The sequence below is a fragment of the Abramis brama genome (genome assembly GCF_963993115.1).
Source record: "Abramis brama genome assembly, chromosome: 10".
Lineage (NCBI taxonomy): Eukaryota > Metazoa > Chordata > Actinopteri > Cypriniformes > Leuciscidae > Abramis > Abramis brama.
In genome coordinates this window covers 21,466,359-21,482,156 of record NC_139972.1, presented here as the reverse complement: position 1 = coordinate 21,482,156, position 15,798 = coordinate 21,466,359, and the positions used below count along the sequence as shown (strand labels likewise).

The window sequence follows — 15,798 nt, the reverse complement described above, 5'->3', positions numbered from 1 at the left end:
CTGTTTTTGTGTGTTGTGTAAGGCCTTTTGCTGCCATAGAGTGGACCAGCTCCACTATTCCGTTTTACATGAGAAATGGCCCATATGCACAAAGTTGCGTGGTATTGGTTCCAGATTCCAGACTGGAACGATTGCACAATATACGCGGAGAGAATGTAAATAGCTGAGATTGTGAGGTTGAGGGGCGTGATGTGTGTAAGCTGGAATGGCAGAGTCTTTATATGGTGGTGAATTGTGTCAGTGTCACACATGAAGGCAAATATACCAGAGGTTCGAAATAAGATTCGGAACGTGTGCTTTAATGATATTGAATTATTACATAGATACAAATGTTTGCTGTGAAAATTTCAGGTTAAGGTTAATGTGCATACAGCAAAAACTAAACATTTGATATTAGAAAATAATTCGTGTACAGAAAAAAAAATCGCCATAATTACATATTACACACTGAGCATATTTTAATTATTATAAAACACTAAAAAATAACATTCATGGGTTATCGAGAAAATTATAAGGAAACATGCATGGAACCCATACAATCTGAAATGGTTCTAAATTCATTAGCCCTATACCCTAATTGTTATTTACAATGAAATGTAACTATTAGCTAGGCTACATAACTTGAAGAACACGGTGTATATTGCTTAAAATCAGAAGAACGGACTTAACAGATCCAACATAACACCATAAGGTGTTTGGGCCATTAGAGGCTGCTGAGGTGATCTAACATCCTGTAAAGTTTAGAGCCCTCATGTCTTTCACTTTCTCTCTTTTAACAAAGGACCAAAGGAGGATTAAGTGTCTTTTCGTTGATTGAATGACGTTGTCAAATTGTCTTCGTAAAATTCTTTAAACGGAGTAGGCTATAAAGAATAGCTTTAAAAAGCTGTGTATTATTCTATCTTACTGTCTTGGGATATATTATGGTTATAAATTTGATTTAGTGTCAGTGAATGGGGAAATTAACTCTTTTTGACATTATCACATAGTTCTCGCCCAAGACATGATTTTATAAAACAAAGTAGCCTACGTTATTATTTTATGGCATACTTCATGAAGGTTTCTGAAAACATTCTGTTGTCTTAATAATAAAAAAAATACATATAAATCATTTCATGCTTTCGCTGTTCAATAGGCTACACAATGAATAAAGAAAAAAAACAATGCATATTCCAGAATAAGCATCCTTGCGCTACATTTCTTTTTAATACATAAACAACGCAGTCACACTCAGTTACACAACAGTTTTCACAGCATGACGCATCTCCAATAACTTAACGCACTGACACATCTACATATGCTATACATAAACAATGCGTAAATTATCAGATATGTACCTTATCAAATGCTCTTGTCCCTCGGCTCCACCAGAATAGACGATTATTGGAAAATGACGAGAAAAAGTAAAAAGACCTTCAAATAGCAAGGTCTGTTTTCTGACTCCCCACATTAACTAAGATATGACAGTTTCTGGGATTTTTGACAATTGGTGTCCTCTGTTCCCTATAAATAGCGCAGAGTGTGCCGGTAAAGAGGTGAGGGGATAGCTAATGGTTACTTGAACGGCAAGCCGCTGATTGGCCTCGGCCCGGAGTGACGTCAGGAGGCTGTGAATAAGGCTGGCTCGTGTGCTTTCAGGAACATGCAGAACACCGGAGGCTGTTCGGGGATCGTCATCAGTCCTGCAACGAGATGTCACGCGCATTCTGTTCACACTAGCATCTTTCACCTCTCCTGTCTTACCGAGGAAAACAGCACACGTTACAGAGGGAGACGCACTTTTCAAACGCGTTTGGTCTTTGCATCTTTCAGAGGGACGTATACAGTGGATACGTGGACATCGTAAAGTGCACTCTAGTGTCTCTGGGCTCGCGTGTCTCCTGTGCTGAAGACCGGTTGCATTAGATGCTTGCTTATGAAAGACTTGAATGAACATCATCACCAATGCTTCACCTTGTTGACAACGGCGACTTGCTTTTTCCGCAATGATGTCCGTGTCTTTGTAGCCAACGAACAGTTGGTGTTTTGAAAGATTTCTCTATGCTGGCTTCATTTGTGCATCTCCGAATTTGGGAAGGAAGAGGATGAGAAATAATGACTGACAACTGAAGCACTACCTCATGAGAAGATCCTCTTTTATCATCTTGATTTTGGACCGCTACAGGTCCATCCCCATACACAAAAGTGGTGAATATATTTAAAACGTCTTGATCTTTTCCTTTCAAACCTGTTCGCCAAGACTGATTTGGAGCATCCTTCAGCGTTACACCCCTTTCCCTCCTCTCTTTTGAAAGGGGAAAACAGGAGCAGCAGACCCTCAGGTTGTGGACACCACGGCAGTAACTGTGGGAGCACATCCAAAGACGATGGTCCACTGTGCGGGCTGCGAGAGGCCTATATTAGACAGGTTTCTCCTTAATGTTCTGGACAGAGCATGGCACATCAAGTGCGTTCAATGCTGCGAGTGCAAATGTAACCTAACAGAGAAATGCTTCTCTCGAGAAGGAAAACTCTATTGCAAAAACGACTTCTTTAGGTAAGTTCCTTGCGTGAGTTCGACCTCATCAACATTTTTTTTTTTTTTTTCTGCTGTGGATCTGTGATACATGGGAATATAATAGTTTATTTAATACGATGAGCTTCAGGGACACTGGTATAATTGTCTACAAGAACAACAGAAAAAGTTGGTCATATTTTTAACTCCAATATACAGATATAAACGGTTGGTTTGCAGCTATGGTTAAATTATTTATGTATTTGAAAAATGTGTAAAATTTACCGTTTATGGGTTATACATAAATGAAACCAAATATATATAGGCTATATATCATTTTAAAATGGCACAGTTAAGTTTTAAAAGAGGTTTCACACATTTGGGAAGTAGCCTTTTCTCAATCACTCTTACAGTGCTACTTAAATTTGATGAAAACTGATCTGTAATAAACTTAAATTCAAAATGCTGTTAAAGCTATACATAGTGCATATATATACACATTTTTGCATGATTTCATTAGAATTAGGACTTACATTCACACTAACATGAAGTGTGACCCTAAGTACTGTCAACAAGCCCGACTTGTTTGATTATTTGATTAGGACGTCCATTAATTAAATGCTTGTTAATTTGAATTGTTATGCAAAATGGCGAGCAGATACACTAATAGTCTGTGTACTCGTCCGCAGCAAGGGTTTTAAGGAAATCACACTTTGTTTACAACGAATGGCAGCCAGGGAAGCCGCAGGGATCAATGCTTTGCCAGGGTAGTTGAAAGTGTAACGCGGCCCAGTGGCCCCGCGTGTGTCTGCAGTGCTTCGAGTTAAGATGTGATAAGTGGATTTGAATAATAAACGACTTTGAGATGGAAACCCTCAGACAATGTAATCACAGACTCAGAATCAACAATCTGTACAGAGAACCACAATACACATTATTGGTCACAACAATGAAGTGGTGAGTATTTACTGCAATGGTGTTTGTATTGGAAGAATGTACATGTCTTTGTTACGGGTGATTATTAATTATGCTTTAATGCACTTTAAAACACATGCAAAATAAATCTAAATTCAAAGTATATTTTTAGGTGTACTAATACATTTCTAAATATCATTTTTTTTTTTTAAATTTGCGTTAACATTGCATAAACAATAACAACTGAACAAATAATTATTGTGAAATGTATATTATTCCCAAAATAACAGTGATGATAATATAAGACATTTACGACCACACATTTTATATACACTCAAATATATACGATGCTATTACATGACCCTGCTCTGGACATAGGCTATAACATCCTTTCATATGTATCTGCTATTTTACCGTGGTATAGTGACCTTTTTTTCTTGGTCTGTCCATTTGCAGGCGCTTTGGAACAAAATGCGCGGGTTGTGCTCAGGGGATCTCGCCGAATGACTTGGTCCGGAGGGCACGGAGCAAAGTCTTTCATCTGAACTGCTTCACATGCATGATGTGTAACAAGCAGCTATCAACGGGGGAGGAATTGTATATCATAGACGAAAATAAATTTGTCTGTAAAGAAGATTATTTAAGCAGCTCGAACGGAAAAGACGCCAATCTCCTTTCAGGTGAGTAAAATGAATTAGGTGAAATGATAACTAGGAATATATATATATATATATATATATATATATATATATATATATATATATATATATATATATATATTATTGTACGCGTCCGTGGTTTTTTGTCCCATATTATTTCGCTATATCAATAATACTGAACATTTAGATTAAAGATTAATAAGATATCTTTTGATGAAAACATGAACATTTTTAACAAATGCAGACTGAACTCTCTTGAAGTCCGTTCAATATGTCTCACAAAAGCGAATTATTGTATTGTTCTATATTCTTAAATAATAATAATAATAATAATAAAATCTTCAGACGGTGTCGTGCATAGCAAATTTTGAACAGCATCTAATTTTTTTTCTTCCAATTTCAATGTGAAATGAAGTACAGATTTTGCTGCATTAATTGTGTGGCCTATTGCAGAGGAACAGCTGGACAGTTTATTTTCTAATAATCTTTTACAGTAAACTAGTGCATTGTGACAGTTCTGTCAGCTCTAAATACCAGTATTTCTTTGTTCTTTCTTTGTTTATTCATTTCTTCTTTTGTTTTATTGAATTTTGCGTTTCTTTCTTTTTTTCCCTTTGGGTTTATTTATTTATTTTACATTCCATTATTTAGTGTATAACACTTCTCTGGTCCCCATGCCTAATTCTGAGGTTTTTATTTCGACTCCTTGTCTCCGACGTCCCTTTCCACATTCAGTTACAGCTTGCAGTGACCCTAGTTTATCGCCAGATTCGCAAGACCAGCTACAGGACGATGTCAAGGATGCGGAAAGCGCAAACTTATCGGACAAAGAAACGGGTAACAATGAAAATGATGACCAGAACCTCGGAGGCAAACGGAGAGGACCGCGTACCACGATTAAAGCAAAGCAGTTGGAGACACTGAAAGCGGCATTCGCGGCGACCCCCAAACCAACCAGACACATCAGGGAGCAACTGGCGCAGGAGACGGGGCTCAACATGCGAGTTATTCAGGTAAACTTAAACACCATTACATACACTAACAAACTGTGTTTATTGGTAGCATGTAATTGCTACGCTTGCTGTTAGTAATTTTGACGACAAGCACGATTAGATAGGCCTACAAATACTGTTTCCTGACGAGAATTTATAGTGTGTGATTCTTAGGCTTATTGTGGTACAAATGTCTCTCCCTGGATGAAATAGAGAAAAGCACATACGAGCCTTCACTGTGCCTCCTTTCCAATCCTTGAGGCAAGACCATTTGAATTGAAATGAGGACACTTTTTGCTGGCACCTGTAAATATTTGGAAGTAACATTTATATGGTTAGCCTTTTATACTTGACTCGAGAGATGGAGAGGCACGCCAGCTGGCATCAGACTGGTGAGAACGATGGGAGTCTTGGCAATGCAGCGCCATCACGTTTTGCGACCACATTTAGACATGCTGTGACGGTTCTCAGTCAAGTGGAAACGCAGAAATCTGTCTCTGTGTCTGTCAAAGTACCTCATACTAGGTGGTGTTCTGTGAGAAATTGAGAATCGATCTTTGCTTTTTTTGTCGAGTGAACGGGCGGAACAATGAGAGTCGCGCAGTACATTGGCGAATGTGCGCCCTCATTTACGCATGCTATATGGGATTTGTCAGCATCGTTTTAAAGATCCTCATCTTGGTCATTTTGTTCAGCGTGAGAGACCCGATAAGAACACAGATAAAACATCATCGTCGTTAAAAGCCCCGTAATAGATTGGTGCTGCGGGGATAATGCCTTAAAATGAGACTGAACATAAGATCAAGTGCAGGGAAGGGGTTGAGATTAATAGAGTGGCGAGGTTGGATATTTAAGACCGTCAGAGTAAACTATAATTAGCAAAAGGAATTCAAGGGTGGATATATAGATTACGAAATAATAACTGCATAGAGCCGGTTAATATATCGGTAACCACCCTCCTATTAAGTATTAATTAGAGATTTAAAGTCCCCGCTGCTGCCCCCTCAGTCGGAGTAAATGGAGGGTTAAAAGATCATTAAAGTGAGGTTAGATCCGACTCTCTAACAGTGACGATAATTACGAGTAATCTTGTCACTACAATACGAATGTATTCCGTCACTTCACAGGCCTACCTCAGTAGACTGTGAAAACGCTGCTCTGACCCAATAAAAATAGTAAACGTGACATGTAAACATTAGGCCATAGTGCCAGACTGTTAGGTTTGCACATCTTGTAGGACATCTTGTGTTAGTTTGCATTGCACTCACAGTAAAATAATAATAATAAAAATAAAATACAAAAGTTTAAAAATGCTTTAAATGTTTAAGTCAAAACGGTGCCAAATGTACAGCCTGCAGGTATTTGCATTTAGACCACTTAGAATTAGGCCCACTTTACTAATAAATAAAATCGAATTGACCCTCTGAAAGCTCGTAAAATCAACCAAAATAAATGTTAGCATTTAAACAGTGCAGATCATAAAATGTATCAGCCACATACATTTACGCAAATATGTTAATTTGGTTAGCCTATAATGTTTTTATTTTGGTAGTTGATAATATATTTTATTTTTCTTCATAGTTTATGTTTTCCCATGTTACTATGTATTTATATAACTAGGCGCACTGAACGTAATGAACTACTTCTGCAATTATTTCGTGAAGCTGCATACACATACAATGCACACTGTTGGTTTTTACAACTGCAATTAATTATTGTAACCGATTTTAGCACGTTTAGCACATTTTAAAAATATTTCCAATTTTTGCCCACGTTCTCTAGGTATGGTTTCAGAACCGGCGGTCTAAAGAGCGGCGCATGAAACAGCTGAGCGCGCTCGGCGCGAGGAGACACGCGTTCTTCCGGAGTCCGAGAAGAATGCGAACGCTCGTGGACAGACTCGAGCCTGGAGAATTAATTCCAAACGGCCCGTTTTCATACTATGGAGGTAAGATATAATCTATATCAAACCTTTATCTGAAATATGTATTTCTTTATCGCGCTGGTTTCATTTGTTTCGCATCAGAAGTGAAAATGGTAGAGTTACGCGACAATGACACGTGTTTTATATCTATTAGTTTGTGTTTTCAGTTTAAAAAGTCTGCAAATATAATTTTTTAGTTTTATAATTAGACTGGGCTTCCTAAACATATAGCTACTGGCAATTTTTTTCCTGTTGTCAATGTGTTTGAAATGCTTTGATATGGTGGAAACAGTTGTTTGATATTTGTTGTGTTGCTCTGTTAAGGACTTTTTAATGCTTTTTACTTTACTTTTAATCCACAATGGCGTCTTTGTTCCAACGATATACGTGTGTCGATTTTATTCAGTCTAGTTTATTTTTATTTCACTTTATATTTGACCTAAGTTTAAGTGTGTATAATATATATATAGGTAAAGTTCGATTACACAAATCTGTATTTTCAGTATCAGTGGTTTTGAATGTTGATTATAAAATATTTTTTTTAACAAACTTAAATTAGTATAACATTTCTGCTGTGGCTGTTGTTGGGTAAACAAATAAAATCAAAATTTATGACAGTCGGTTTCTTTAAAGGCACATACTCGGGAGAAACATGAACTGTAGAAACTGTGATAAGTTTCCTCCTATATAAATGTTTTATTATAATTTACTGGGTTCTCCTCCATATGCATAAAACAAAGCAGTTATTGTTATATGTACACTATCATATCAATAACAGCTTGTTTTATAAGTTTTCAGCTGTTCAGAAAGGCGAAGCCTTCCTCATTGTAATTAGCAAAGCTTTGTTCTCCCCACCCAGCTACATTTGTGATTTCAGTGTAACATGTTCTGTGACTAATGTGGCGTATTGAGATTTATTCCATGAATGACACACTACATACTCTCAGAATTTTTAAACAAGGAGTTTCCGCCTGCTCATTGTTTCCAAATCTAAACCGAAATTCTTTTATCCTTCGTGTATCTACAGATTATCAGAGCGAGTACTACGGCCCGGGAGGGAATTACGACTTCTTTCCCCAAGGCCCTCCATCTTCACAGGCCCAGACTCCTGTAGACCTCCCCTTCGTTCCATCGTCAGGACCCACCGGTACCCCGCTAGGGGGCATGGACCATCCTATCCCCGGCCACCATCCGTCCAGTGAAGTACAGCGCTTTTCAGATATCATGTCTCACCACCCAGGGGACTCACCCAGTCCAGAGCCAGGGATACCTGGGCCCCTGCACAGCATGTCCTCAGATGTTTTTGGACCTAGTCCATCCTTTACATCCCTCTCCCTCAACGGCACCGGATACAGCAACCACCTCTCCCACCCTCCATCAGAAATGAACGAGGGCACGGTCTGGTAGCTCCTGTGAACGGACATTTCAGCAGAGAGAAATTATGATAAACAGAGGAGGGAGGGAACAGGGACACTGGCCGCACATTCTGGTTATCATTTTTGTCTTTTTCCCCCTTTTTTCCATGTCATAAATGTGGTGGGACAGCTCACAGAGAGAGCAGCAGAGGGCAGCATGGGCATTGACATTTACCTTCTTGAACTCATTGTGTTGATGTTCCGTTTCCTTCTTTCTTTCTTTATCCCAAGTCCGAACTCAAGAAGAGAAAGAAATGATACTGTTGACCAGGTCGCTGTATGAACTCCCAGCACAGCAGCGTCCCTCCAGAAGCTCAATACGTACCACCGGTTAAATCGCCGCTCTAAAACAGCGATAGCGACACATTAACAGCGTCGGCCACCGTCAAAGACTTGTCAGCTTTACAGAGAAACACCCAAGGCGGCTGATCTAACGCTAACCTGCAATGTTGACTCTAGGAAAGATCTAAGCCGTCAGACTAATTTATTTATTTGAAAACTCCTCAGACCTCCTTGCCTTTCAAGGCTCTGCCATACTGACACTTAAACAACCTTTTCGACACTAAATATGTTTCTGAAGGCCAGGGAGAAAAAGCTTTTTTTTTCTCTTTCTGGGCATATCCTGTTTTTGTTCCCCAAGAATTCCACCAAATCTGAAGAAGTTAGCCTTCAAAAGGCAAAATGTTAAAATGTGTATGGATGGTGAACCCTTTATTTAATGGAAGAGAACTTGAAATGTTGATAAATGAAGTCTACCTTCTAAAATTATTTTAACAAGGGTCTGAAAGGGACATAGAACAGTCAACTGTTTACGTAATATATTTAATTCAGGAGTTAAAAGTATCAACCATGATTTAGAACCTCTTGATCCAGAAAAAAATGTTCCAAGCAACCAACCAAACTTTTGTATTGATTTTATTTATATTGTATGATGGAAGTTTGCTGGGGTTGTGGTTCACTGTGCTAGTTTGTACAAAATGTTGTTTACAAAAAAAAAAGAAGAAAAAACTGGAAAAAAAAAATACAAGTAGACAGTTGCCAAATAAAAACATAGCACAAATACTGTAAAAGTGCTTTGCACCATTATCTGCAGTGTTGAAACAAAGTGTAAGTGTTTAAAAAACAATAAGAAGTATTGACTTCTTAATTTTTTTAGTCTGCTGAAAAAAACATTCATAAATTGTTAATATAACATACTTAGACCTACAAGTTTTATTTTTGTGTCTTTAAAGGAAAATCCAAACTATTGAAATTGATGGTCAAATGTGCAGCAAGCAGCTGCTACTTTCTTTAAATATCAAATTCTCATGGTATGTCTTTTATTGTTCTAATAAACCTAAGCTTACGTGACCTCCAGTGCATATTAGACCATTCACTGTATAAATACGACATGTTGACAAATTTGTGAGTTTTTAATAAAATTAGAAAATATGAAATTCGGATGATAGGTGCTTTTCCTTGGACTAGCTGAGATTACAAGCATCTAAATACAGGCGCTTTCTGCTTTCTGAGAAATATGGCTTCTGAAGAATATTCCCCAACTGTAATCTCTCAGGATGAACACGACATGGTGGAGGACATCACGTAACCCTCACAAGGCTGTCTTGACTGCAATACGTAAAAAAAAACCTCGTGTAAAGATGTCCTTTCATGATACGGCATTTCACAATACTAACAAAGCATCATTTACTCAGCGATCAAATCAGCTAAATCAAATGTTTTAAAATTATGTCCTATGATTATGGGTGTTCTCACCTTTTCACTTTGAGATATACTGTAAATGGAAAGTCAAAACTGTGTTGTTTTGGGAAACAACTTATTTCTTGTTTTTATACAGTAGCACCTAATTCTTACAATTGAATTTTTTATACAATATTTTGTATATCTTCATCAATTCACCATCTCTTTCCTTTTTATCTTGGCTGTGCAAGAAAACCTGACAAGTTTCATTATTTTAAACACATTCAGTATCTACTATGGTGCCAGATGACTAAGAATCATAACTTTCACAGCACATTAGAAGTGCCTCAGAGTCGCTCTTTCTCTTCTAAAACGTTGTGAAAATCTTAAAAGATGACATAGACATTGCAACACCTTGGCATCCGAGACAATAGATATATGGAGAAACAAGTTCAACCTCATCACTGAACTCATCTCATTCCACATCTCAGTTCATAGATAGGGACAAACAAAAGAGTCGGATGAGATTCAGTTGATTTGACTCTCTGTGGGGAGCGTATGTGGGAGGAACCCTTCACAGGTACAGAGGCCAGGAAGACGGCATCAAATTGAGCTTGCTATCTGGGGGAAAAGCCTTTATCTCATTGCAGTGTGTGGTTTTAGTGTGAAGGAGCCCAGCGGTGCCCCTGCTGCACCCAGCACATAATCCACTATGAATTAATCATGGTCCTGAGAGTTAAACAGGCCTGCGGGCCCTCCTGAGCCCGGGGCTTAACCACACCGCTGACTCCATGCTCTGTCACCCGGGAGGCCAAAGCTCTTTAAATTCAAATCTCATATTGATTGAACATCGACTATTGGTTCGGCCTGACCTTGTCGACACATTAAATATAAATGTTTGAAACGCGTTTTTAAATGCCGTTTTTTAAATCTAGAGAGCAATGATTTGAATACAGACACGCATCCCACTAATGTCAAAGTTTTGATGTGGTGGTCAGTTGAAAGTGATGGGGTTTATGTAACTTAATACACACAGGATGTGTATTCCATGCATAGTTTATTAACTGAGGGATTTCTCTCTCTGTTGTTGTTATTGATCCCAAAGCTTATCAACACTTACACTGCATTTTAAATATGTCTTGTAAAAAGGAGAGATGTTTAAAAAAAAAAACACATCTATTTCAATCATTCAGCTCTCTAATGTGCATAGCACAAATCCAATGACATAAAATGGACATTTTAGCTGATTTTCATTCTGGCAAAGACATTTGAAGAAAAAACAGAATCATGTAGAGTGAACCTCCATCTATAGCCAGGATTTGTTTTTTTTTCCAACACTGGCTCATTGGAAAAGCGAATTGTATGTACCTATACATATAATTCACTGCAGTTTCCATCTGATAGCACTAATAGGAGTAAAGCGCCAACAATTTCTTAAATTTATTTTCACACAGATTACAGGGGCAGATTATCGATTGATTTCTCAGTACAGAGAACGAGACTAAAGGTATGTTTGGGGGTTTCTTTGGTTGAGTCCACTTTTAGATACAGTATATTGATTGATTTAATGATTTTGCTTTGTATCAGAAAGATAGATGTTATAGTTGACAGGATAAGGAAATATGTAGCATGTCAAGAATTCAAATGCTAGATTTCCAAATCTGGTCATACATTTTAAGAATTTATGTTATTAAGTAATAATGAATAGTGAATATTTAAAACGCTATATGGGCATATGAGTTCGCTAGAGTAATACAAAGAATTTAGAATTGTATGATGTAGATGTTGTTATTCTACAATCAAACAAACAATGACATAATGTGTAAACCGTTTCATTTAAAGTGTTTATTATTGCTTATCAGACAAAAACAAGAGAATTTTAAAGATAGTAATCAAAATGCAGAATAAATCAGGCATCTTTTTGCCCTTTTGCGATATGATTTTTCCATATCAAATGAGTGAGGAAAGATAAACACTAATGAGATTACAAAGATTTTATAATTTGAGTGTGTCGTAGTGTGGCAAATCATATTTGTAAGGCTATACTATGCCGGTCCTGTTAAGTTATACTGCACACATAATTAATTATATTTTCTATTTAACCCTAAATCTATTTTCATGAGGAAAGTTTGTACACTGAATAAAGCAATGCCGTCACTTTTACAGCGTGATTGGTCAGGCCTCACAATCAAGATCTCATTAAATCTAGCTATAAATCAAGTTTCAAAATAAATATTTTGATGTCAGTGTGACATTGGACCCATTGGGTCTATAATATTGCAAATCCTGATGATATGGAGAGACAAAATCAGAAAACCTTACTACTCAATAATGACGAAGTCGCTGCTTGATTTTTAGGCAAAAGATTTTTCGATTTTTAAAAAACATTTTGAACTGTTTTTGCATTACTCGTCAAACGTGATGAGTTCTATTCTCGATAATGAGAAATTGCTCAGCTAATTGTCGATCAGCTCATTAATAGTTCGATAAATGCTAATGATTACTTGTTTGATGGCTGATCACAATAACACCAAATTCCAGATATATGCTCTAGTGCTGCATATCTAAATTTCTTTAAGCAGAATTAGTCAGATGTATGCAAAAAGTTATTGAAAGGGTCTTAGAAATGGGCAGAAGTCACCCAAAACAAATGTGTCCTTTTCTCTGGAAAACCACCAGCATGAATATTTTTTCACATTTTTAAACATTCATTCCAATTAAAGCGGCCTTGTGCGAGTGCAGCCATGCGGCGCTGTTATTCAATTCCATTAAAATGAATGAACCAGTGGCATGCAACCATGCAGTTAACAGGAATTAAAACTACAGGCAAGATGACAGATTACAGAGGAAATTGAGTGGTGTACGCAGAATGTGCGTGGCTTTGTTGTTGTATTTTACCTGTGTGTGGTAGGAAATGTGCATGCATGCATATCCGCTCAGATCCATACAGTCCAGTTGCACCTCATATAGACAAATGGCATTTTACGGCTGTTAATATATATATGTGAAGGCAGAACATTTCGTTTATTGAAAGAAGTAAAACATTAATGTGTAAAATCACTTACAATGCTGAATATTTACAGTAGATGCATGTCCAAGCAATGCAGACAAAAAAGCCATCCACACGTTTCACCTCGGCTCTGACTGAACGTCCCGTAGACTGAGAAGCCATGCAATTAATTAAAAACAAAAGCTGGAAACAGTTAATCAGCTTGGAATCCCCTCTTCTTTATAGACCTTATTATGAGGATGACTGGTTTAGAGAGATCTATGAAATGTAATTTATGAACACTGAGGCTGCAGAAGTTTTACTCAAACGATCCTTTTTTTTTTTTTTGCAGAGCTATACTAAGGAAAACTCCCAAAGCAATGGGAGAAAAAGATTCGACAGCCATTGCTGAGCTATTCATGCCTCAAGCTCTTCTGTCGGCGTGTGCTACCCAAGGTCACCACACAATGGCACTGTCCACACCTCTCTTCAGAGAACAATACACTGCTCGTAAACATAAAGTACATTTTAAAATCTCAGCAACTGAATCTAGGAAAGATTGAATAAAACTGAGACGGTTTTCTACTGCATGTGTGATAATCATCACCCTTAATTTACAGGGAAATAGTGTTGTTTTGAATACCCGTGTTTGTTTATTTCAATTACAGACATTAGGCGAGAGATTGGCCACTCCAGCCTGTCATCATATAGACTCATGTGCCGTTATTTGTGCTCTGATTAGCTCCAAGTGGCCGAGGAGAGCTCTGTGAGAAGCACTTGGATGCTTCTATTGGTCTGTAGGGGAACAACATGTTCTTGATTTGTGTTTCAAGCAGGGGAAAGGGCTGCGTTTAAAAGGATAATGTCAGGCAGGCTTTCATTTTACTGCCTTTTCACCTCTGAGTCAAAAACAAACAGGTTTTTCTGTCTGCATGATGTGGTGCCATCACACAGCCATTCGGTTTTTGCCTTGTGTTAGATCCAGACCTTAACACAAGAGCAACTGTTTAAATGCTACTTCTGTTGCATTATTGTCCTCAGTCAGGCATTCTTCGTGCCTTTACTTTGTCAATATGGCAACTAGAGGAAAAAATGAAATGTCAGGCAAAGCAAATGGCGAGCTCAGAGACCACAGCGAAGAATGATACAAACATATCTGACAAACACATTTGAACTGTAACTATGTTCTGTGAGATAACAGTAATGGGCTTTCATGGCAATGAGTGTGGGGACTGTAATTTATAATCATCTAATGATATTTATACAAGATGTTTTTGGTGTGGAGCAACAAAACGCTTTATTTTACACTGAACAAAGCATAAATCAAAGTGCAGCTGAGAATCAACGGTTTGTCATCAACCTGGTTGTGGAAAGGTGCATATTAATTTTTGTGAAAGAAATTAATACTTTTATACAGCAAGGATGCATTAAACTGATCGAAAGTGACAGTAAAGGCATGCAACAAAAAAGATTTTTATTTCAAATAAATGCTGTTCTTTTGAACTTTCTATTCATGAAAATAAAAACGTATTATGGTTTCCACAGAAATATTAAGAAGCTCAACTGTTATCAACATTGATAATAATAAGAAATGTTTCTTGAGAACAGAATCGGCATATTATTAGACTGACTTCTGAAGGATCATGTGACACTGAAGACTGAAATAAGTTGCCATCACAGGGATAAATTACATTTTAAAATAGAAAATAGTTGTTTTAAATTGCTGGGGTTTAAATTGTTACCGTAATTTGATCAAATAAATGTAGGCTTGATGAGCAAAAGAGACTTCATACAAGAACATTTTCCCACACTTTTCCTTCTATGACTTTCTGTTCTATAATGTGTAGCTGAATAAATTAAAAATGGACAGAAAATAAGTTGGGTGTCACGGTCAAGATTTGAGTTAGCATTAGTTATAGTAAAAAATATATGTCATGAATGGTTTCTTATATGTTAAATGCAATTTATACAAAACAGCAAACAAATATCATAATGTCATTTTTTAATAGGATAGGATTTGGTATTTTATGTTCTGTTTGGTGTGGATGTAAATACAAAATACACCTTTACATAGGACACTATGACAGCATGGACAGCACATGCTCTTTCACCTCAGATAAATCATGATTGATTAGCATCTGGATTCTAGCAGATTTTACCACAGTCTCTCTCTCACTTTTGCATTAATAAAACACTGTTTTAGTATGTTGTGGCAGCAGAGGCTGTGTCCTAAAGCAGCCAGTTCTGGTTGATGATTTACAGCAAAATTGCTTGTAAATTGAAGAAGAAACTGTTTTGCAGACCTGGCAGCTTTCAAGCCCTGCTACCATTTGTCACCCAGCATTTCCTTTTGTGTATAGCACAGGAATTAATTAGCTGGTGCTGCCGGAAAAGTTTACGGCCATTATTTATGGGAGATGAAATGTCTTGGACAGAAGCCTCTCTCTGGCCCTCTATTTTTTTCCCCCTGCGTTGTGGTTGTTTTTAAACTTTTGTCTCACAACATCAATTTAGATTTTGTCAGCTGTAGGTTTTCTCTGACAGGTTCATGCTGGTGTGTCCATAAAAGTGACTCAGTGATTACTGCTGCACGGTGACTTAAAATACTGACATACACCGGTATGTAATGCCGTACGCTGTAAACACACAAGCGGCAGCCCGTTCAGCTGGACTCGCATTGAATATGTGAGAGAATTTGGTTACACTTTATTTTAAGGTGTCATTGTTACA

The 15,798-nt window shown here is 37.5% G+C and overlaps 1 protein-coding gene across 2 annotated transcripts; it reads left to right on the top strand.

The window, feature by feature from the left end:
• The first annotated feature begins 1,644 nt into the window (after positions 1-1,644).
• On the top strand, positions 1,645-9,485 carry lhx1a (LIM homeobox 1a). Of its 2 annotated transcripts, none has more exons than XM_084126722.1 (5): positions 1,645-2,536; positions 3,866-4,089; positions 4,837-5,081; positions 6,843-7,008; positions 8,012-9,485. In XM_084126722.1, the coding sequence occupies exons 1-5, from the start codon at positions 2,367-2,369 to the stop codon at positions 8,389-8,391; spliced, it is 1,185 nt and encodes a 394-aa protein (XP_083982848.1). In that variant the 5' UTR covers positions 1,645-2,366; the 3' UTR covers positions 8,392-9,485. The 2 variants fall into 2 exon arrangements, with proteins under 2 accessions (XP_083982848.1, XP_083982847.1); XM_084126721.1 differs by having other exon boundaries at positions 4,804-5,081.
• Positions 9,486-15,798: the final 6,313 nt, after the last annotated feature.

Bases quoted from the DNA above. Each gene is read 5' to 3' on its own strand.
- lhx1a (XM_084126721.1), top strand. From the start codon at position 2,367: ATGGTCCACTGTGCGGGCTGCGAGAGGCCTATATTAGACAGGTTTCTC. The intron at 2,537-3,865 runs GTAAGTTCCTTG...GTCCATTTGCAG, and splicing joins TGCAAAAACGACTTCTTTAG to GCGCTTTGGAACAAAATGCG. The intron at 4,090-4,803 runs GTGAGTAAAATG...TTCCACATTCAG, and splicing joins AGACGCCAATCTCCTTTCAG to TTACAGCTTGCAGTGACCCT.